Source organism: Dermacentor silvarum, chromosome 9 (genome assembly GCF_013339745.2).
Source record: "Dermacentor silvarum isolate Dsil-2018 chromosome 9, BIME_Dsil_1.4, whole genome shotgun sequence".
Lineage (NCBI taxonomy): Eukaryota > Metazoa > Arthropoda > Arachnida > Ixodida > Ixodidae > Dermacentor > Dermacentor silvarum.
This window is the reverse complement of record NC_051162.1, coordinates 104,743,065-104,767,385: the sequence shown is the minus strand read 5'-3', so window position 1 is coordinate 104,767,385 and position 24,321 is coordinate 104,743,065. Positions and strand designations below refer to the sequence as shown.

General features: G+C 44.1%; 2 protein-coding genes across 8 annotated transcripts in view; one reads left to right on the top strand and one right to left on the bottom strand.

Annotated features, from left to right (window-relative positions):
* LOC119463788 (uncharacterized) overlaps nt 1-13,469 on the bottom strand; it is an 82,501-nt gene extending 69,032 nt beyond the window's left edge. For 2 of the 6 annotated variants that reach the window (XM_049656123.1, XM_049656120.1), the window contains exons 1-6: nt 12,787-13,469; nt 9,427-9,658; nt 6,826-6,911; nt 4,924-5,066; nt 4,419-4,597; nt 500-585 (exon numbers count right to left, since the gene is read on the bottom strand). In XM_049656123.1, the coding sequence (XP_049512080.1) occupies nt 500-585; nt 4,419-4,597; nt 4,924-5,066; nt 6,826-6,911; nt 9,427-9,658; nt 12,787-13,320 (1,260 nt within the window). In that variant the 5' untranslated portion in view covers nt 13,321-13,469. Of the gene's footprint in view, nt 1-499; nt 586-4,418; nt 4,598-4,923; nt 5,067-6,825; nt 6,912-9,426; nt 9,659-11,949; nt 12,748-12,786 lie in introns of those variants that run through there. The other 4 variants (XM_049656119.1, XM_049656118.1, XM_049656122.1 and 1 more) reach the window with 3 other exon arrangements.
* Nucleotides 13,470-14,110: 641 nt separating this feature from the next.
* LOC119463581 (uncharacterized) lies at nt 14,111-23,133 on the top strand. 2 transcript variants are annotated; one of them, XM_037724410.2, is made up of 5 exons: nt 14,111-14,526; nt 16,185-16,337; nt 18,560-18,677; nt 20,205-20,281; nt 22,827-23,133. In XM_037724410.2, the coding sequence occupies exons 1-5, from the start codon at nt 14,429-14,431 to the stop codon at nt 23,044-23,046; spliced, it is 666 nt and encodes a 221-aa protein (XP_037580338.1). In that variant the 5' UTR covers nt 14,111-14,428; the 3' UTR covers nt 23,047-23,133. The 2 variants fall into 2 exon arrangements, with proteins under 2 accessions (XP_037580338.1, XP_049511496.1); XM_049655539.1 differs by lacking the exon at nt 14,111-14,526 and adding an exon at nt 15,578-15,621.
* Nucleotides 23,134-24,321: the final 1,188 nt, after the last annotated feature.

Here is a 24,321-nt window from a genome sequence, read left to right as displayed (position 1 = left end):
CGGAAGCGATTACTCGACATATTCATCCTGGATATGAAGTCCAGTGCCGTGTGGAGCTGTACGGAAGCGGTTTGCTTATATTCTTGTCCGCTTTTGAGAAATTTGACACTGAATTGATCTAGACTGCTCTGTTGTCACAGACTGCGGAAAGAAACCTTGAAGTGTGCCAAACTCCTGGAGATTGCGTGAAAATCCTGGATGCAGCAGCCAACATGGCCATGTACTACACACAGTTCCATCTTCATCTCTGTGTTTAGGCAATGATAATGGTAGTTTTTACCACAGCAAACATGGAGATGATTCTTTCTTCCACGTACATGGAGATCCAGCTCTTGGCATCTAAGCGTGCTATTTAAATAAAATGCTTTCACGTTTGTGACATACCAGTAGACAATAAAAATCGTCTTGAAAAGCGATTAAGTCCCCTAGCAGTATTCAGGACTCGGGAGGTTAATAGTATAAATGTGCAACGACCAATAAGCTGCCTGGATGCACTTACCCCATCTACTTGTCGGCTTTGCGATGTGGCAACTCCGGGACTCTGATCCGTGTTGGTGAGCCTTGGCATTCCACACGCGTGCGGAGCTGTGCAAAGAAATACGCTAGTTTCTCGGTCTGCTGTCACAAGCGCTAAAAAGAATGCCCTGCAGTTAATTCCATCTGACGTGCCTGTTCTGCCTCACGAGTGCTGTGATATTGACACATGTACTTCGTTACCTTTCTCTGGTGCCCTCATGTCTCCCACAATACCTTGAATGAAACCTTCTCGTTTTTTCAGCAGTATCTTACAACAGCTCTGCCACTTTTATCACACGCAATTTTTCTGCCAATGGATTCCATCTTTTTTGACTGGGTGGGCATTGGCAAACTTATCATCAATCTAAACATTTATTTGTCTTGTGGCCCTGGCTCCATTAACTCAAGAATACTAAAATGTACTGAATCGTTTTCATCCACTATTTTATCAAACATTTTTGACCAGTCCTTTCAGCTTTCTGCCCTGCCCAAACACTGGAAGGTGGGAAAGGCAGTTCCAGCTCATAAATCAGGTAACATTCATTCTGCTCATAATTACCGACCAATATCATTAACAGGCATTCCAAGTAAAATGTAAGAGCATATAATTTATTCACATCTTATTCATTTTCTCGAGACCAACTCCTTTTTTTACCAATGCACAGCATGGCTTTAGAAAATTCTCCTCCTGTGAAATGCAGCTCCTTGCTTTTACGTACTTGTTTAATAATGCTGATCAGAAATTTGACACCGACTGCGTATTTCTAGACTTCTCACGAGCTTTCAATTATGTTTCTCACGATTTACTGATTTTTAAACTTTCCCTTCTTAATATCGACCCCAAAGGTATTTGCATTAAAGGATTTCCTCTTTAACAGGACCCAGTATGTAAACGATAACAAATTTACGTCCAGACCTTGTTCCGTAACGTCCGGTGTACCACAAGTATCGGTACTCGGTCCCCTACTTTTTCTCATCTACATTAATGACATTCCTGACTGTATCTCTAATTCAACCATTAGGCTGTTAGTGGACGATTGTGCCATCTATAGCAAAATAGCTAACCTTAGTGATTCTGGTAAGCAACAGGACGACCTGGATAGTGTATACAACTGGTGCAACAAATGCCTAATGCAGCTTAACACAACTAAATGCAAAAGTATGCACGTCTCCTCTAGCTCTACCCCTTCTTATATATTCCCATATTCTATTAATGGTACTGCCCCATTAGTTGTCAGCTCCTATAAGTATCTTGGCCTGTATATCACTAACAACCTTTCATGGAACATGCATGTTCTGTCACTAACAATGCTAACCAAACGTTAGGCTATTTGAGATGCAACTTTGCATCAGCACCCACCTCACTAACGCCAACTCTATACAAAACACTCGTCTGTACAAAATTAGAATATGCTTGTGCCATATGGGACCCTGCTCATACCAATCTCACCATTTCCCTTGAAGGCATTCAGAATCGGGCCGCCCGTTTTATTCTCTCAAATTATTCATGTCATTCTAGCGTCATGTCCATGAAAAGAACACTATATGTGCCTGACCTTTCGTTACGTCGCAATTACTCTCGTCTGTCTTTTTCATAGAATATATTATCTTAACCCTTCTCCTAAAGAAAACCTTTTCACCACACCCAGTTATATCTCATCTTGCATCGACCATCAACACAAAATTGAAGTGCCATCTTGTCGAACTACCGTATTTATTCGAATATAAGGCGGGCCTTTTTCCCTGAATCTTCAGTCTTGAAGTCACCCCCTGCCTTATACGCAAATTTTGCCTTTAGGTGTGGCTTCACGGCAGTGCGAATTTCGTCTTACAATGTGGCTTTACGGCAGCGCGCGCCGCGATGCCGTGAAGCCACACCTGAAGGCAAAAATTCACATACAACCCGCACTCTACGTGTTGGAGCTCCCTTCTCCCACATTTCGTGGTCGCCATTGTGCGTTTTGGCTGTGTTAGTAATTCAGTATTTCAGGCAATCCCTGCCGAGTCTAAATAATCCCTCGGCTACTCTATATCGCCTTATATTAGTGTGCATACTTAAGTTTTTTTCTTCTTGGCTCTTCCGACTGGCACCCTTGCCTTATAATCGAATAAATACGGTAATGTGTACCATTTTTCCTTTTTTGTCAAGAACCGCCAACGAATGGAACCGCCTTTCCACATGTCTCCATTTGTGATACCACTACCTTCAATGTCGCCGCTCAAAGTGCCTTATAGTTCTAATTTTTCATTCTTGTCCTGCACTGAAAATATTGTATATATTCACCACTCCTTTCTGTTGTGCCTACTATGCATTGAAAGTACATGTAATAAATAAATAAATAAATAAATATGTTAGTTTCTTGATCTAGTCATAAGGAAATGGGTGGCATTCCTCAGGAGCTATGGGTAGCGGTAACACTTTGTGCAAGCTAATGACCAAGGCAGAATGAATAGGAAATAAAAACAATCTTTACAATAAAGAGCCCCATTTTGAAACAAGTCATGAGCAAGAAGTCAGCCTTAGATTGCTTTAGTTTAGCCTAATACAGGGTGTAGGGGAATAATGAGCTCAAAATGCGCATCTGCAAAACGCTAAATGACCCATAATGTTTAGCGTACGCACGCTATTTTAAATAAATTTAACATTACCGGCTTTGCATGGGTTACGTAAATAGCACGGAAACATGGCAGCACTTGCGGTCACCCGCTTTGAGCTGAATTGGGGGGGGTTCTGTTGTGCAATTCACTTCATTCGTAGCCAACGAGTACGAAAAACGGTTTTAGCTAATTCTCAGGCCGCTCCAACAACAAGGCATTACGGTTAACTTTGCAGTTTTCTAGACAGCTCCTCATTTGGAACGTTCCGAGGCCTAACAAGAGAAGCTTCTGGGATGACAGAGCCACATAGGTGAGGTCAAGAGCTAGGCACGATGATGGCTGGCTTGTACTGATTTTGCCACCGATCAGTAGGCATGGAACGTATGTAGGTCAGCAACACGACAAAGACAATGCACTCCTGGTCTTCATTGCACTGCTTCTCGCACTTTTCGCACACAGATGCAATGCTTGGCGAATAGATAAAATAAATTGAATGGCGTTCTTGGGATGTAAACAACGCTATCACACTAAATTAAAACCGACTTCCTGCAAAAGTTTACGTGAAAAACAGTAGCGCTATACTTCCCTTGACCCTGCTATTACACTGTTAAACTAAAACTATCTATTAGCGGGAAATGTGGTGCCTAGAAACGACGGCTGTTGACCATCCCTAGGAATAAAATACCAACAACCAAGGAAAGGCACCGTACTTACTCGATTCTAATGCGCCCTCAATAGTAATGTGCACCCGAACATTGGTTTGAATTAACATTTATATTTAGTATTACATTTGTGTATTTATTTTATAGGGCATACAACTTTTTATGCATATATATACTACTAAAATTAAGCTTGACAAAGCGACATGTTTCTAGCATTCCCGATGGTGTTGCATGGGTAGCCAATCGCTCGCCTGAGTGACATCACTGGGGGGTTCGCTCATGGCTCCCTCCACTGCCTGTATGCAAACTGAAATATTTAGAGAGAAAGCTATATATGTCTGCACAGGCTCCAATACAGTTATTCTTTGTAAGAAGCTTCAAACACGAAGTGCTCACGGTCACCACACAGTGAATGACAAAAAACCTACAGCTGTCACCTGTGAACACACATTTTCTTTCCAGTTAATAGAACAACACTGCTGCATGTAGCTGTGCTCATTAATGTTAAAACCAGCATTTGGAACGTGATGTATAATGCAGACAAAATGCATCAATGCAGATGAAATAATCAAGTAATGTGCACTGTGAGCTAAGGTTCACCTAGCCTATCCATAAAAGCTTTGTTCTTGTTGTCTCACTTACCTTTCAACTCATCTGGAGCCTTTACGGATGGCACGGCCGACCACTTAAGTGTGGTTTTAGCCAGGTCTATGTAGTCCGATTCCGTGAAGTGCACCGAGCAGATTCGGAAATATTCTCCTGTTTCTTTGGGCAACCCTATCAGCTCTGGCCTTTCAGCGAACCTTAGGAAAGCTTCCATCCTGCAGGAACAGTGAGTGAAAATGAAAAGTACCGATGAGATGAAAGGATTGCGCAAGAGTGAGCTCGTTTTGTCGTCTCGGAACTTCTTCCTAGAGTCTCATAAATGTGTTTTTAAATAATGGTGAGTGAAGCGAAGGTAAAGCTATATGCCTCAACTGCTTTGCATTCGCAGCTTTTTGATAAAACAATATTATAGCACCATCTTGCTCTCCTCAAATCAGCTTTATTATACTAATATTCACTGTTGGCTCGCTGCAAAACAGCTACATGTGGCTGCACACACGATTAGCACAAACAAAGGCCAGGGCAAAAACTGCACCCTCACCTGTTGTCTTTAGGGACACGGAATAACCTTCCTGGGCTCGCCTTGAACCTATTGGTGCACCAGCGCACAATGCATGGTCCGTAATATGGAATTCGAATGGCAGCAGGGCTAGTGGAGCAATCCACAAAAGTGCCGTCGCCTTGCTGCAAATATAAAGGACGGCACACTTAGAGGGAGAGGACAATCTCGTACTCAAAACGAATAGAAGCGCTGTCCAAACAGCTGTAGAAAATTTTACTGAAAGCTTCACGCCTGCATAAACGTCCATTCAATCCAATGCTGTGAGCTATTAACCCCTCGTAACTACTGCAGCAGTCATATGGGAAGCAGTCTTGTCGTTTCTCACAGCTTGCCTTCTTCTGTCCTAGCATAATTACTTGGTCATAAAATCAGGGTCGTATGGTGAGCATGATGCGATCAGGAATGTAAGGCATGGAATGCAGCATCATCTCGTGCAGAGCCCCAGTCATTTGTAGCAAGCCATATCCAGGAAATGCAAAACTGAACTAGTTGCACTTTGTCCCTGCCAACTAGCTTTCAGAAGCAGCAGACGACAGCTACCACAGGACACTGGCATTAGAAGGCCACCGGAATTGCAACTGCAGGTGATGCACAAAATATATTTACTGCAGCACCAAGAAGATGGTGAGGTTAATGATTAAACACAGTGGAAACAATACTATCCTCCTTCTTACTTGCATCCACATACACTTTCATTCCAGTCAGTTTCTTGCAACAGAGGTCGGTTGGTCGGTCAATCAATCAGAGTGCGGTGGAGTGCCTCCCAAGGAACTGGTATGAAAACTATCAACATGCTCACAGCAATGATGAAAACAGCAGCTGGTGCCACGCAGTCAACGATGGTTAGCATGCAATGCAGGGACCGTGCAAGTATGGCACGGTCAAGTACCCTAAAAATGCTGATCATATTAACCTCCTAAGACCCCCTGTACATTATATTGCACGTTGCTTTCAATATTGTTTTTCAAAAATAACTCGGAAACGATTACTCGTAATTTTCATCCTGGTTACGAAGTTCGGTGCTTGTGAAGCTGTACGGAAGCGGCTTACTCATATTCCTGTCGTCCGCTTTTGAGAAATTTGACACTCAATTGATCTATACTCCGTTCCGTACATAGCGGTCAATGCTGTCGAAGCTACGCAAGAAGTTCGGTCAAGAAAAGTTATCACTTCGCGCGTCCCGTCCATGCTTCGTTGCGCGCCAACAGCGTTCGCTCGCGCGAGCACGCACGTGAGGCTCCTCATGACGGGTTGCAAACAACAAAAACCAAAAAGAACAAAAATAAAAATAGATCTAAAACAATGCATTAGCAGCTGTATACCACAGTGCGTTTGTTTCCAAGGATTAAAACTCATTTCATACGATACTGAGCCTATATAAAAGCAGTTGCGCACAATTGCAGTAAAAAAACATCCAACTGTATCCAAGTGCAAATGAAGCCACTGCAAGAAGTCTCTCTAGCTTCAACAGCGTTGGCTGCTATGTATGGAATGGAGTATAGACTTCTGTATTGTCGCAGACTGCGGAAAGCAACCTTGAAGTATGCCAAATTTCTCAAGATTGCATGAAAATTCTGGATGCAGCAGCAACATGGCCATGTACTACACATAGTTCCATCTTCATCCATGTTTATGCAATGAAATGGTAGTTTTTACCATAGCAAATATGGAGATGATTGCTTCTTCCACCTACATGGAGATACAGCTCTTGGCATCTAAGCGAGCTATTTAGAGAAAATAATGCTTTCACGTTTGTGACATACCAGTAGACAATAAAAATCGGCTTGAAAAGTGATAATGTCCCCTAGCAGTATTCGGGACTTGGGAGGTTAATAGTATAGTAAATGAGCAACGACCATTAAGCTGCCTGGAAGCACTTACCCCATATACTTGATGGCGGTGCAATGTGACAACTCCAGGGCTCTGATCCGTGTTGGTAAGCCTTGGCATTCCACCCACGTGCGGAGCTGTATGAAGTAATTTGTTACTTTCTTGATCTAGTCATGAGGAAATTGGTGGGATTCCTGCTATGGGTAGGGGTTTAAAGTTTTGAGCAAGCTCATGACCAAGGCAGAAAGAATAGGAAATGAAAACAATCTTTACAATAAAGAGCCCCATTTTTAAACAAGTCATGAGCAAGAAGTCAGCATTAGATTGCTTTAGTTTAGCTTAATACAGGGCTTAGGGGAATGAGCTCAAAATTCACATCTGCAAAATGCTAAATGACCCATAACATTTAGCGCACGCATACTATTCGACAAAAATTTGATGTTACCGGCTTTACACGGATTACGTAAATAGCATGGCAACATGGTAGCAGTTGCAGCCACCCACTTCAAGCCGAATTGGGGTTTTCTGTTGTGCAATTCACTTCATTCGTAGTAAACGAGTGTGTAAAATGGCTTTCGCTAAGTCTCAGGCCGCTCCAACAGCAAAGCGTTATAGATAACTTGGCAGTTTTCTAGACAGCTTCTCATTTAGAACGCTTCGAGGCATAACAAGAGAAGCTTCTGCGACGACAGAGCCACATAGGTGAGGTCGAGAGCTAGGCACGATGATGGCTGGCTTGTACCGATTTTGCCGCCGATCAGCAGGCATGGAAAGTATGTAGGAAGCTAAGGTCAGCAACACGACAAATACAATGCACTTCTGATCTTCATTGTGCTGCTTCTCACTTTTCGCACGCAGATGCAATGCTTGGCGAATAGATAAAATAAATCATGTACACCGCGCATGTGCAATTTTAAATCGTAATTGAATGGCGTTCTCGGGACGTAAACAATGCTATCACGCTAAACTAAAACCAGCTTCCCGCATGTTTCAAAATCATGTTTTCCAAATCACACCAACTTGTTTTTTTAATTTAGTAGTCCAGCGCAGACGATTAGGCACGATGGGGATGTTGTATTCGCTTACTGCTGTGGTCGGCCACGTCCCTCGGCTCCACGCGTTCACAATCGTAGTGTAAACTTCTTTCACATCGAAGATTTTAATGCAACAGCGTTAAGGGCCCCGTGTCGCAGAAAATCTGGCGTCTACGTCGTCGTCCGTGAGCTAAGATTTTCATATATATTTAGGTATATGTATATGCCACGCCTTGCTATATGATGTGCGGTATATGCGGGTTATATTGGCACACCATTCTATCACTGAAGTTGCTCATACCTTGCCTTACATTCTTGACAAAGTTATTCCTCGGGATTTTGCGAATGACAGCCCACAAACAAGTGTCATGAAACAAAACGCCAACAGCGCATGCCTTTTATGTTAAATCTTCTCAGACTTAAATATTAAAAGTTCGAAATAATAACAAATAATAACAGAAACCTGAAAGTGATGCAATTTCTTTGGCATGGCTGTGCACTACCTCTGGGATCGGCCCATGCAAGAGGCCGCGTTTTTACCAGAAAGCTCGCCTTAGTGTGTAGCTTTCACCGCCAGCATTTCCTGCTAAACATCATGGTTACATAAGCTGTAGTTGCCGGGAAGCACGTGAAGCAGTCAGGGATCTTTGAATGCTATCGCCTTCCGCTCTTAAAGGCAAAGGTTAAGTGTCCTCCAAGTTTTAACAGTGGGTGTAGCTGCCTGGAATAAAAAAAAGTGAGGAGTCTGCATTAAGTTTGAGCCACCAACAAGCAGGAAGCGTCTAGGATGGCAGTGTCTGTTTGAAGATTTTGTTTGTGTTTGTTCGAAGCAGCCGAAAGACTATTCCAGTTGTGGAAAGATTTTTTACTGTGCAAAAGACAGACAAGCACAAGAGGGTATCGACTTGGACAAATGTGAGCTTTCAACTAAATTTTATTTCCGTCAGAGTTGTCAAATAAGGACATTACCACACATATGCAATGAAACAGCACATATTTTATGTCAATGCAACATGCCGCGCACTGACCTTTCCTCGCTAATAAACAAAGAAATAGAAGTATCGCTTACGCATGCATTCAATTTGGAGGCAATATAGAAGTCGTTAAAACCTCCAGACCTTTCGACGTCTGGATAATCTTTGATCTGCTTCAAACAACCACAAAAAATCTCCAAACATGCAGACGTGGCTAGCCTCAACATTGCCGGCTTGTCAGTGGCTCAAGTTTAACATGCACCATGCGCTTCTTAATTCCAGGCAGCTATACCACTGTTAAGACATTAAATATTGAAAAAGCTTATGTAGCAGAAGTCAACAAATGATGCGGAGTCACGAAATGCACTTGGACCTAAAGTAAATATTAAAGGTTTTTCCTAATTTACCTTAGTTAATTAAGTCAAATATTAAATTACTCCGAGGAGTGCCAAGTGACGAAAAACAATATGTCATTGGTTTCACCCAGCTGCGGTTTACCACCAAGTATTTTGCAGTAAAGGGCAATAATGGATGTAACAAAGTAATGGATATAATGAAGTAACTCTAGCTCCTCCTTCAACTTTGTTATAATGAGGTTCGAGTGTATTCACCTTAGGAACCTTAGGAGAAATTTGAGCACTTACCAGGAATCTCTTTCACATGAGTGTCACGGTCCTCGGATTCATCAAGATCCGTGGTTTCTGTCCACTTGTGTACCTTGAAAGCAGCCGTCTGCGTTGATTTGCACACATTAAAGCTTCTTGATGTCTCAACAGCAACATCCACACTACTGTTGAACAGCCATGTGGCCTCAGTCTGCACAGGTTTCGTTGATGTTGCATGAGTGCAGCAGGAGGCAGGTTCCATTTTCATGTCCTGAACGAACAAAAGAGAAGTGCGTAGGTAATGAGAAACTGGTAATAGCGTTTGCTGCCACACCCTGCACATAAGGCAAACACAGCTTATTAACGTGACCAATTTCAACTGCCACATGATGCCTCAAGGGCAGCTCACCTCAGCAAACGTTACCAGTCTCAGTTGACGAGGAAGCTAACGAATGACAAAGATGCCTGCCCCAAATGAAAAGAGCATATTAGGAGGGATACTGAGGCATGTTTGTTAATCGCGGTAATCACTTTTATAATGCTAAAATACAAGGGCACACGAAGCATAGTGTCCAGATCATTGGTTTCAACAAGGCATTTGTCACCTTCTTTGCCACTAATGCTCTTGCCTACTTAGTTGTCCTCTGCTCCACTGTACAGTGCTGGCATCAGCATGACTGCCAGAGCTAGTCACGTCTTCTGCAACAACATCGGCTACTACTAACGACTTTTGTTCCTCTCCACAAGGGTCATTAGCTTAAAGCAGTCCCCTGGAAAACCTTTTCTGGAAACTGAGCAGCATGTTGGAATGAGTGCAATGCCTTTTATTGATCCTTTTCACCGAGCAGTTTGTTTTAGAGAAACGAGGTGGCGCTCATGGCGGCGCGCCATACGTCTCCTCAGCGACCGCGCACGAATACGAAACCATTACAGCTTCTACCTTGCTTCTGTGCAATCAGCTGTCGGAAATGCAACTGAATTTTCGCTAACACACAGTGCTCCAATCAGGCTAGATTGAATCATGTGAATTGAAGACGTGTGCAGTAGTTGGCTGCAAAAATAGTGACTGGCATGTTAAGGAATGGAATGAATCTGTGTGGCCAAGTTCGTGGACCGCTGCTGCAACTGTCCGAATGTGTTACCGGCACTTCGAGATGTACGGCTTTCCTCGAGGATACAGAAATTTGCTCATCCGCCAGCCTTGTATCGCTAACCTTCAAAGAAAGGGCTTTATGCCCAGAACGTCGGCAAGAGTGAGTACCACTCGTTAAACAATGACAAAGGGAGTAGCGCCGCTTGCTGTGATAGTAAGTTTCGCGCACGTTGTCTATACACATCTGTCCCAAATGGCATGAAAACTTACGCCCACTCTATCGCCGACGTATCAAGAATAAGTGAATTGGCGCACACTTGAATATATGCGCACTGTATACACACAATAATTGACGAACTACACCGATGGCGCACGAATGGTCGAAGCTGAATGTTTCGTGGCGGTCCACAAGAGTATGCGAGTTACTAGCTGTAATATATATTTGCTACAAGGTATTACAACGTATACAAAACAGCTACGTTTCAAGCCTTGTACGCAGCAAGAACAAATCTATCGGAACTGAGCTCACCCGCAAGTGATTAGGTAGAAAATAATCAGATAGTGGCCGCACCGAGGAACTTCACTGAGTCAGAAACTGACAAGCTACTGCTTCAAAATATTTGCCGAAAAAAGAACAGAGCAAAACACACTAATCCTGACTGAATTCATAATCGGAAAGCTTGGATATTAGCTTGGAATACATATTAAGCCCTGGTTTTAGAACAAGCACCATACACGCTGCTTGGACATAGCTTAATCAGCTTCGAAAGCGCTTTTGCATGTTCTCTGAAGCTGTGATCAAAGCTTCGTGTTGTCCACCTAATCACCATCTACGATATCTCCGAAAACAGAAGTTTTCTAAGCCACGCGTGCTTCATAGACTTCCATTGTAAACAAGGAGGCAACGGAGGCAGTTGAGGCAAGGAATGAACGCGTCACCACGTGATCAAACATGGCAGCACCCACGGGATTGCCGCGAAAAGGGTCAATAAAGACCTAATGCAAATGGATATACAGGGTGTCCCAGCTATCACGCAGCACGATTAAAAAAAAGGAACGGCATTACACGAAGCAATCCTCATGCTTATTGTTTCCAGTACTGTGGAGTAGCCGCCAGTAACTTTTTCGTTACTGATATTTAATTAGGTAATTGTAATTATCTAACTCGAGAAGTACTGTTCTGATTATCAAAGTACCAATGAGAAAATTGTAGAGCAACACGAAAAACTCCCGATACAGCTTTCTGTTGCTCAATACATGCTACATAAATGTGTTTTTCCAAGTGTGAAAGGGGCTCGCGAATACACGCAGAATTATCGCGCGACTGGTCGCTCGAGGCACTTTGCATGTATTCGCCGGCTTCTTTCGCGCTCGGAAAAACACTGTTATGTTGCACGTACTGAGCAGCAAAGCTGTATCGGGAGTTTTTCATGTTGCTCTGTTAATGGTAGACGACAGACCGGGCTTACTTTATACAAAAGACACAGGCGAGCGCCGCACATGTATGTGCAAGGGTGCGAACTCTCGGCCCTCGGTGCCTGTCCGGTGGCCGAGATGCTGGGGGTGGCAGAGGATTCTCGGAAGTCGACTCGGGGTGGGGTCCCTTCCAGTTTCTGCTACACTAGTGCTTCCTCTGGCCGAGGAGCGGTGCTGATGGCAATAGCCTGCCTATTGCTACATTTAAAGCTATCGCTTTCTTTGGCTCTCCCCCACTTCGTGGTTTGTATATTTCTGGCCATTTTGGCCAAGCTTGGATGGTAGATGTCACTAGAAATAAATTTAGAATGTCTGATGGTACATGTCAAACCTTGGCTCTACACACAGCTGGAACAACAATGCTTGAACCACAGACACATACCCCTGAAGAGGCAGAATAAACTCATGCAAGTGAGCTCTTGAGATGCTTGGCACGCTATAGGTGCTTCGCATAGCAACAATCCTAAAAGGCGAGCGGGCGCATCTTCTAAATGACAATTAAGAAGGGAGTTATGGGATGCATTCATTCCCGAAATTCGCTGCCCGTCTCTCACTTGTACTGTTGCGATGAGGCGCATTTCTACAAGGTCAAGCATGTCGTGTCATGTGATTAACACGTTTTAAGAGGAAATCTTTAGCTCGGGCGCTCCTATCTAATTACATGGGAAAGGAGAAATCGTTTTTCTAGGCAACCACTGCAGCAAAGTTGATGAGGTTCGCTGCATTATAGGACAAAAATAAGATCTAGCGGCTGTTGGAAGCGGATCTTAAAAAGTTAAGCCGTGCATATGAAACGAATGAAGTGTCGTTCTTGCTTCGGCGGCACTCACTCCTGGGTCCTCTTGACCGCGGCAATGGTAAGCTTCTGCTTCGGCGGCCCGAACGGCAGGGACCTCTCGGCGGAGGCGATGGCAAGCTTCTTCTGCTTCGGCGGCGCGAACGGCAGGGCTCTCTCGGCGGCGGCGACGCTTAGCTTCTGCTTCGGCGGCGCGGACGGCAAGGTCCTCTCGGCGGCGGCGCTTAGCTTCAGCTTCGGCGGCACGAACTGCTGGGTTCTCTTGGCGGCGGCGGCGACTAGCTTCTGCTTCGGCGGCGCGCACCTCTGGATTCTGACGTCGGCGGCGCTGAGCCTCTGCTGCTGCGGCACGAACTGCAGGGTTCCCTTGGCGGCGGCGGCGATGAGCCTCTATTTCGGCGGCGCGAACTGCAGGGTTCTGTCTGCAGCGGCGGCGATAAGCTTCTGCTTCGGCGGCGCGCACCTCTGGATTCTGGCGTCGGCGGCGCTGAGCCTCTGCTCGGGCAGCTCGTTTAGCAGCAGCAGCAGACGAAGCACTTTCACCGCTTTCACCGTTTGCGTCGCTCATTGTTTAGAAAGAAAGCATAGAATGAACCTGGAAACGGGAACGCGTGGCTCGGGCGGAGCGCATTCTCCACGCAGTACCTAGTACCTAGGCAGAGGCGGTTCCCTATGCGATTCAGGGATTCAGGGAGCAAAAGTTCACGCCGTTCACGTTTTACCGAGCGGTAGCGCCACAGTCGTGGGCCCTCCACGTACTACTATCGTGCCTAGAATATCTTTAGTACTACTGTGTACTAAGCCTTCTAGTACACCGTAGCTAGTACACTAGCCTTGACACTCGTGCAGATCGACTCGCTCTGATTTGCAGGGCGCCTATAAAGTCTTTATAGGAGGCGTTGGTGCAGCGCGTGTTGAGCGCCGCCCGGTCTAGGCCTCGCCCTTTTCGCTGCACTTTGTAAATGAATAGCACTTAACAACGGCTTCCATGTCGCGCCATTTAAATCGAGCTAAAGTGTTCTAGAACACTTTAATGAAGCATTGACATGGTAAATCGACCTTGGCATTGACACCTGCCATCTTGAGGACACCACTTATGCTGTTTTCTTCTTGGGCATTTTTCTTGAGAACAACGTTATAACAACGTTGCTAAAGCACACCATTTTCTTCGGGGATCAATCATTAAATATTATTACAACAGCAGCGTGGCAGCACTCTCCGTCCTCTGCTACGACTACTAACCAAAGCGGCGCGGGCTTTTTGCCCCGAGCAAGATGGCGATGACCTGCTTCACTTTCGGTGAGCCACCTCCACTCCAGTAGTATTGTAGTTTATAACCTAAAGTCAAAGCTTGTATGAGTGTTCTGTGCTAAAGTCTCTAGCTTTAGGGACTTTGCCTAACGTGCCTAACCTCCTTGGGCACCTGAAACCTGTTGAACTGCGATCATTGTCATTTGCCGCCGCTGCAGCTGTCTACAAAAACGTTAACAAACAATGGGCTCCAGTAGCGGCGCACACTTGTAGAGGTAGTTGTAGTAGGGTCGGTTGTTTACTGTTGTTTTACAGCACCGAATGCGCTGAGTGCGGCTACAGCAACTGCGATGAGCGATGTGACTTGATTGCAGTACAATATTTGCTCGCGAGCCCCGCGGTGCTGGTATCTATGATGTTCAGCGATGAGCTTGAGGCGAATTTTTCCGTTTTCGCACGACGACGTCAAGTCGAGGGTGTGTCTCGACTCCACAGAAACATTCGTTCTGGGCGACGATCCCACGTGAGTTAACCTGATTTAGGGAATAAAGTTATTGATTTGCAATATATTTGCGAATGATTAAACTGCTGAGGATCGTGAAAAAAAAAGAAGAAAAAAACATTGTGAAGGCGTCCGTGCGCCGCGCGATTTCTTCTACTGTACGTTGATCGCCTCGCATCCGATTGCTTGTTGTCACTGGGCACGGGGCTGATACATGGACGCGGCTGTAACCTTCTAATTATAGTTGTATCATCAAGACGCCGATAACCACTCCGTGCGCGAACACTCGCTTAAGTTGTTGTTGACCTGAATGGTTGTGGCGCGTGGTGCAGCCTGATTGAACGGCGCGAAGGAATGTGCATTTCCTCGTGCTGCTTACTGTATATAAATGAAATTTCTTGTAATCTCTGTGTGGCCCTGATATCATCCTTGTCGGCCCAGTCAAAATGCAAGAGCCTTAGTAGGTGCTGTTCCTCAATTTGTGTGAAGAAAGTGAAAACAGACATCTGAAACTTAACAGCAGTGACAAGGACGTTTGATTTGATTTCCCGCTACAAATGACACATACCCATTACTGGGGTGATTGGCCAAAAATAGTTTATATCAATGATTGGAGTGCCCTGCCCAGAAATTCCCACTGGTTACAACCACCCACTTGATGTATCTTGTTGACTCACGCCTTTCTTTTTTTTTTTTTTTTTGACCCTTGTATATTTTTGTATGTTCGCTTTTTGTTGATTTGCTCATGTAGCCCCTTCCTGCTTAGACAGATGTCTGCGGTATTGTGACAATAAAAAGAATAAATAAATATGGTATGAGTGCAACAGATGCATTAAGTTCTGTCTAGTAAGCAAGGAAAGTATGACGAAGAAAAAAGAAATTGAGGCATGTAGAAAATCACAAAGTGAAGGTTTTGAGGCAACAACAACAACGAAGAATTTCCTGAGGGATAGCAAGAGGAACCGCTTTAAGAAAAATGGCACTCCCTCATCAAATGCAGAGCAAACATCCCTCTCACTGCTTGGACCCATTTCTTTTTAATGTGATATCGTTTTACAGGACAGTTTGTTGGTGATGTCGTCTCAAAATGCCCGGGGAATCGATGCGAGAGTCTGTGTAAGCATGCATAGGCTGATCTTAATACCTGTGCACAATGTGTCCTCGCAAAGGTTTTAAAGGGGCAGGAGACTCTAGCAATAATGGAATATGTGTACGTAGTACTTAATCATGTGCTGTGTGCATCAAACTGCAGTCTTTGTGCGGTTGTGTTACTGTATGACTACTGATATGGTTTGGAAAGGCAGGCCTGCAAACACAGACAACAGTAGAACGAACAGGACAACAGTAATGCCTTTCCGTACCACGAGTCCTTAATATTTTTGCTCAGCTGTCAGTGTCTCTAAGGAGGACTAACAGTGTGGTAGAGACGTATATTAATGGGTTATCAGTACACATAGATAATAAATTTACGAAAGGTCGTAATAGTTCACGGATAACCATGGGAGGGGAATGAAGTTCATGTGGTTGTCGTTGGATAATCGTAGAATGATAGAATCTTGTAATGGTCTCACTCACTTAAGGGAAGCATGAGTGACGATCTGGTGCATGTAGTTTTTCTTTTTCTTTGCTGGGTCATGCTACCTGAATATTTGGTATAAAATTCTTGTGTGTTTTTCCAGATGCCTGGACTCCTTGGCCCTGCAGCTTGCTGTTACATCTGCAGAGGCGGGCGAGTATGTGGCCATAATTGGCTGCAGTGCAATCGAGACGGTTTTCCACGTCCATGACATGCCCGTGTTCAGTCAAGACATGGTTGATTTTATACGCCCAAGGTACTGCAAGGCTGGTTTTTTTTTTAGTCTTTTGTTTTAATGGTGGCTAAGCCTACCCTGCACGTGCATTTAGCCTGGCGATCTAGGCTGGTCATTGCTCCGCCTGAGCTGTGTCACTGGGTAAATTTACTATGCATTTAGAAAATCAATGTCTCAGAAATGTTAGAAGGCGTGGAGGCTCCTTGCTGGCATTTTAGCCCCGCATTATTGAGCGATGTCGTTCTTCCGAGATGCTGTGTTGCGATTCTGCACCCTTGCACAACTATAAATGCATTGTTAATGCATCTGCATTCAGAAACACATGGATGCAGTGTGCTGACACATTTGTGTCAAAAGTAGAATAATATGCTGTGCGATTGCCGCGACTGTTGTGGACTTTGTATAGCAAATCAGTTCTGTAGAAACCTACTAGGGGGAGGAAGTGGCATGAGAGAGAAAGATTGTCATCTGCCTGAAGAGTAGCACTAAACTAGAAATGAAATTCATACTGATTGCACAGAAAAAAAAAAGGATGTTGCAGTTGAACTCAAAATCATCTTTAAAAAGGTCCAGTGTTTCAAACTGGAACCAACGGCTTTTTAAGATAATCACCCTACCATCTGAGCTACCAAGAGGCAAGCAGATGGCAGCTCAAGGCCAGATTAATTTACGACTCGAAACAGTGGTACACTGTATATAGTAAATGAGTCCCGCGAAAACACACGTGTTCGTGTTTTTCAATTTGTCAGCTAATTCAGCACAGGTGTGCTTATAGTGATGTTCTGTGACAATTCTTTTTGTGAACGCCCAGTATGGTTGTGGTCCTGGTTATGGAACGGAAATGTTGCCAAAGATGGCAGAAGATTTTGTGGCGTGACGAGGTTAGAAAATTTGCAGGCATAGGACAGAATTGACCGGTGCATGATAGGATCACATTTCTCCAGTGGGCATCAATAAAGCGATGGTAAATTTAATAAGTAAGTTACATTTGTTGTAGCCAATCGTGCACCCGCTCTCGTGTTTTTCTTTAGCTTTATGCCCCACCTTTCCTAGTCCAGATAATAGGCTGTCGCACAAAGTTTTCATAAAGACATTTTCATCATCCTCAACTTTGTTTCCGTCCTAAATGGTTCTTGTGTCCTGCACATTACTGCAAGGCAGCTTTCAGTATTCACATTTCTTTACTCAAGCATGAGCAATGGTATGTGTCCTCTCTTGGACCCATCGCGATGGATAAGTGGCCACAGCCTTTCTTTTTTTCTGGGCGTGAGGTTATGGGTTTGATGCCCAGCTGTGGTGGCTGCATTTCGAGGGGGGCAAATTGCAAAGTACACCTGTGTACTTAGATTTAAGTGCCCGTTAGAAAATCCCAGGTGATCATAAATTCATCGGGAGTCCTCCACTACAGCTCTTCTCATAGCCCTAATGACCGCACTAAATGTACAGTCCCCTAGGAAAAGTTCCCAGGCCACCGCGTGCGCGAACACGTTGACTTTTGGACTGGTGACAGGGCTCCTGAAGTAATTCCTTCACTCGGAAGGTTATAACGTCCAGAGCTTGTGCTGATGTCCAGGGCTAGTTTGCTGTCCAGCTAATTATGCCCACCACAAAGAGACGCGCAGTACAGCTGCACGTAATCACGGTTTCACCGGTAGTGGGTTCACAATATACACCATAAGGTGTTTGAATCCGCCACCTCCCATAGTGTGAGACTATGTGCGTTTCCCAGTTCAGAACCTTGTAGCCCTTGGAATTCATCACAAGTAAGCTCCGCTGCAGGGCATGAAATTAGCACGTTCATGCACGCTGTGGCCTGGGAGGTTTTGACCAAGACTGTGCCCTAGGGTTCACTCCTTAAGCTACAACATGTATACTTGGACCATGGAGTACTGCCGCCTGTGTCCCGTGCTACAAAGGCACTCTTGACTTTTCTGTGGGACACTAGTCTCAATGAGTGACTTTGATTCTGTATGTTGTATGGTGCTTGTGTTATCTGTGTTATTCTGTATTTTAAGTGTTGTATGCCCTGTGTGTATCATTTCATTTATCATCGCAATCACCTGGAGTAGCATTCTAGGTGTGCCACTGGATCTCCAGTTTTCATTAAAGAGCCTCTCTCTCTCTTTGTATCTCACAGCCCCAACGTTGCTTAGCAATCTTGTTAAACTCCAGAAGTCAATCAAATCAATATACTATCCTGCCTTGCCTGGTATGCTAAAGCACATGACACTCTCAATTTGCAGGTTCATGGGCGACCTCAAGTCTCTCTTCAACTACCTCACCAAATTCCAGCAGCTACCTGTGCATCCCAATGTCCTCATATTGCACGGACTTGAGGTGTACATACAGGAAGCCTCAGAGGTACATGCCAACCTGTTGACCAATCTGTTCAAGCCAATCTGTTCAAGTGCATTTAGGCAGGCTCTAGCAGGTTGTTCGCAGTAGCTTGACGACGTCTACATGTAGAAAAGCATGTGATCGCTGCACCATATGTTACCACATAGACCATGAATAAGATGGTCATTCTAGCCACGACCAAGAAGAAGTGGACTTTTGCTAACTGTGTAACGCTTTGTTACACAGCTAGCAAAACGGGCAAACTACATCATCATGCAGTGACAGTTTTCAGCAATGAAACAAAACATGAACTGGAAATCATAGTTTTCTGCTGTAACCACTAGAAAGAAATCTAGCGGTGCAATCGTCCAACTGCCATGGGAATGAAGTGCAGTATACACGGATTCTTCTACGATTTGGCATGGCTTTGTTGAGGAAGCAAACTGCAACTTTTTTTACTGTTGTTTGTGGTTCAGCGGTGTTGCATGCTGATTGCACCGTATTTATTTAGGGCATTGCATCAGTATTACGTTGACAATCAGAGTGTTGAACCAAAACTTTTTCGTTCTAGTTTTCATTTCGGTTCGCCAAAAACGGTTCAGTTCCTGTTCAACTCCAGAGCGAAAAATTAACGGTTCAAGCCAGATTGAACTGCTTCAAGTTCATTTGCATAATTGAAGACTAATTACAGCAAAACAGCGCAGATTTATTTTGTACAATAAGCTCAACACTGCTGCTAAGCTGCACTGAAAGATCAGCCTGTTGTTTGTTCTTCAGGGCATAGTTGTCAAAGATTTATGCAGATCCGACCCAATGCTGGAATCTATGTGAGGTGAAGCTTTATTGAGGGAGAGAGAGAGAAAGAGAGGAGAATATATTGAGTAAATGAAGAGTCCTCCAGCCTGCTACTCTGCTCAGGGGCAAAAGGAAGAGGAAAAAAATAGGAGACTGTAGAGTAATGATGAGGGCAGGCAGTAGGGTGCGCTTATATGTACGTTCGTGTTCGAAGAGAGCCTTGAACCTAGGCCTGTGTTACCTAAATATTCTAAGAGAGCCTTGATGGCTTGCTTCATTGATACACCCAGTCAGTGGCCCAGTAAGAGTTTCTCACTAAACGACATTCTTTTAATTGGCGCTAACGAAGAGATGAATGCCTACCGTTCAAAGTCATGCAGGGGACAAGCAACACATATACCGTGTGTCCCAGATAACGTTAGCCAAGCTGCTGGCTAAAAAAAACAAAAATTAAAACACAAGGTGCAAGATACAATTATTTTGATCAAAATTTGGGGTAGGTAGCGCGGCACGGAGGGGTTAATTAAAAATTTTTGGAGTCGCTAGACATCCGACTTTTCTGCTACTGCTTTAGCATACATGCTTTTCCCAAATTGAGCTCAAGTGAGATTTCATTACAGTTGGCCTTTAACTTTCGTCATTATGGCACATACCGCAGTTATCGTTGACTGCAAAAAAAGCGAGTCATTTCTTCCTTATTAGCTGTTTGCGGAAATTGATTCACCAAAAGAGTAAGCTGATCTAATACTTTCCCAGGAAGAAAATGGGGACCAGACCATTGCACGCCTGTTCGCGCTGGTGCAGGACGCTGCAAATTTTGCCACCTTGAAGAAGTGAGTGTTCAGTTCTTTTACCAGTTCTGCACCAATGGGAACCATCGTAACAGTAAGAGGGTAGGTTCAGTCTTGTGAGTGTGACGTTTTGATCTGTTTACAGGGCAAAACCAGAGATGGACAGATGGGCCACCCCACCTGTGTTATTGTAGGGGATTTATTGTGCTGTTTTGTAACGCAAAACAAAACAGTGCAGTAAATCACATTAACGTACACGACAAGGGTGGCTATGCAGGCTTGTTGGTACATTTTGACTACAGGTGGTTGAGCTCAGGGAAAGCGCCTGTGCATCCACTGTGTCTTCTTTTGTCCTCCGGTTTCCCTGTGCACAACCACCTTTAGTTATAATGTACAGTACTGCCCACTGTTGGAAGAAATGCTAAATTCGAGTTGAACCTCGTTATAACGAATTATTGGATATAACAAAGTCAATAAAATACTCTCACCGCTAGTACTACAGTGTAACAGATATATGTTTATAACAAATGTTGGATATAACGAAGCTATTGTTATGTCAGATTCGACTTCGTTATAATGAAGTTCAACTGTAGTATTTCAGATGTGATTACAGCTCAGTTTGGACACGGAGGTCTCTGCAATAATTTTAGTGTCACGTCTATCAAACACACCAGATCAAGCAAGCACTCTCTTTCTATGACGAAGATATTATCTGGTTATGTTGGTTTAAATACTCATTAGGTGTTCCCTTTAAGTGTAGATTGTGCTGTGCATCCAACTTGCTTCATATGTCTTGTCAATATAGTGTGTCACTTTGATTACCTTTCAAAAATAGGGCAGCTGGGCGAATTGGTGTGGTAACATAATTACAAAACAGCGCCAGGGACGCTGGCACTGCTTTATAATTTCTGAACAGCGCACCGTCCTGTTGTTTCTTTTCTGTCTGTATCTCTAGTGCTGTTTTATAATTAGTCAAACCTCGATATAACGAACTTTGATTTAACGAAATTCGCGATGTAAGGAACTATTTTTATTTCCCTATCTTAGTTCTATTAAATTAACGAAACCTCGATATAACGAAATTCTTGATATAACAAAGTTTTTCGCTGCAAGTACAACTTCGTTATATTGAGGTTTCACTGTATGTTGATTACCTTGTTGCTCTGGTAGCCTCATCCATAGCCTGAAGCAAGGTTGGAAACGGCTTCAGCTGTTCACACTGGCACCGAAGTTCTGCTCGGCGATTTGGCTGAAAGAGTAGTTTCACCAGAGCTGTACCCTGTAGGAAACTCTGATATCAAGCAACCTGAGAAATCCCAGTTTCAGATGTCCGACAAGAATCATGGGAATGGAGGGAGTCGATTTATTGTAATAACCAAATGAAGCCAAGGAAAGCATAGGGGAAGGTAACTTGGTAAGTTTCTTAATCGAACTGTAGGAATCATAAGTAAAAGGGACAAGTAAGTTGGGATAAAAAAGACAGCTTGCTGCTGGTGGGGAGACACACCCACAACCTCCGCATGACGTGTGCGATGCCGTACCAGCTGAGCTACAGCAGCAGTTATGTCTCCCCCTACCCCGTCTACTTGCTTGAGTATTTGAGGCTACTCCTGGGAGTGTTAGCCAGTACCACTCAGTTGGTATATTTGACCTTGTCTGGCAGTATAGGGACGTGTTGCTCATGTCCTTCACCCAGTAAACTGCTGCAGCGCTTTTGGTAGTCTGGATTCCTGCGCGGCATGACCCATTGGTGGGTCACTTGTCATATTTCCCTGCTGGTGCATTGTGAGCCACTGGTAAGTCACCAGGGAGTTTGTTCTCCTTTAAAACTTCCGCTTATGACAATGTTCCCGTGCTGTGGTATTGGTTATAACCGTTATATCTATCTACTGCTGATCTGTACCAAAAGAAAGAAGACCGAAAAATTCTGGAAAAGAAAAAAGAAATGCGAGCCGCCGTGCCCGTCTGGGTGCTGCATCGCCAGCCTCACGCATGTTTCTCCAGTTTCCCTTGCGGCGTTGGAGCGGTGGAAGGATTGTGAGGCCGGCTATGCGTCGAAGTTATGCCACATGGGACGCACACCGGCTCACATTTTTTACAGAAAAGTTTGCCGTGCCATGGATGTTCATTGTTATATATCCAGTATGTTATTAAAAGTGTTATTTTTGTGAGTGGGTTGTACTGTGATGAAGTTGGATTTGACACGACAATACCTTCATTATATCTGATATTCTTTATGAGCATAGATTGAATACTTGCTGATCTCTGAGAGAAGCATTCTGTATTTACTTCAATACATATCCTGCAATTCTTATGTTCGTTATGTTGAGTTGACTCCAGTATGTTGTTGGAGCACTGAACGCACATGTGCCATTTGCTCACTTCCACAACCATTGCGTTGGCACAGTGGCTATGTCGTTCTGCTGCTGGGCACAAGTTAGTGGGTTATATTCCCCGCCACCGCAGCCACATTCCGAAAGTGCAATTAAAAAATTTTCATTTACTGAGCATTCTGTTCGCTTTGCGAGTATATATGTCGACTGAAAATTTTTCTTTTCTTTGTCTTTGGTCCTCCTTTTGCCTGCAGTCGACAGACATGCCATTTGCTTGTGACTTGCTGTGATGCTGCATCCAAGGGTCACGTATGTCCCAGTTACGTGAGCGTGCCTTTCTTCCCTCTTCCTTGGCGCTGCAGCAAGCTGGAAGACGGCGGCTACACTCTCCAGCTGGATGGCCGTCTTCCAACAACTGTCCGCTTCGGTCTGTCCAAAAGGGAGCTCTGCTTACAAAGAGTGGACTGCTTTTGATGGCGCCGTCTATAGTTTTTGTTCGGGCTAGTTCACAGTGCTATTCAGTGGCGCAACAGAATGAATGAGAAATTCAGTTGTAATCAAGATGGAGGATGGGCCATTTCGCTCCTGTTAGCTGCCTGCTTCAATGGATAGAGTTATGCTTGCACAGAATATATAGTTCCTAACATTGTTGACTGTAATCCCAGTTCCCATTCCCAGTTTGTTAGGTTACAGTGCTATACAATGTTGAAAATTAATTAATGTGAAATTGAGTCGGTGTTCAAAATGGAGGATGGCCACAATTAGCTCTCTATCAAAATGGCTGCCTTCCAACAGGCAACTGCTTCAGTCTGTCTTGGAAGGAATTCTGCTTACAGAGTGGACAGCACCTAATGGTGCTGTCTGCTTGCTTGGTTACAGAGCTGTGCAGTGGTGCAAAATAATGGAATGTGAAATTCACTTGTCACTATATGAGGGGTGGCTGCTTCACTCTCTTTCAAGATGCCTATGTTCCACAGCCATAAACTTCAGTCTATACAGGGGGAGTTCTGCTTATGTAGAGTATACTGTTCTAGGTGGTACTGTCCATTCATATATGATTTATATTATGTTGTGGTGTTACACAGTGGTACGGCAGGATGAAAGTGGAATTTTGTCTTCATCAAGATGGAGGATCGCTCCTTGACCATGACACTTTGTCAGGATGGCTGCCTTCCAACAGACATCTACCTCAGTCTGTCTAGGAGAAAGTGTCTCTTGCAGAGCGTAGACTGCTCTTTATGGTGCTGTCTATAATCTCTAGTTTATGTTGTCACCGTGTTGCATAGTGGTGCTACAGAATCAATGTGAAATTGTGTCTTCATCAAGGTGAAGGCTGGCCACTTCACTCTCTATCAAGGTGGCTGCCTTCCAACAACCGTCTGCATCAGTCTGGCCAGAAGGAAATTCTGCCTGTGGATAGTTTTTGATGGTCCTCTCTAGAATCTCTGGCATGTTAAGGTCACAGTGTTACGCAATAGTGCAACATAATGTCTGTCAAAATCAGTCTCCGTCAAGATGGCAGTACATGAGGTACTGCACAGTTTATTAGACATCATTTTAACAAGCAACACACTACAAACATAAAAAATTCAGTCTTCATTGCTTTCTTACTTCATAATGCATTTTTCTTCCCTTTTATGTAGCACTGCATTTGATCACCAGACACCTGTTTTTTTTTTTTTTTTCTCTATCAAGATGGTCGCTTTCCAATGGTCCATTTACTTTACATCTTTCTAGGAGGAAGTTATA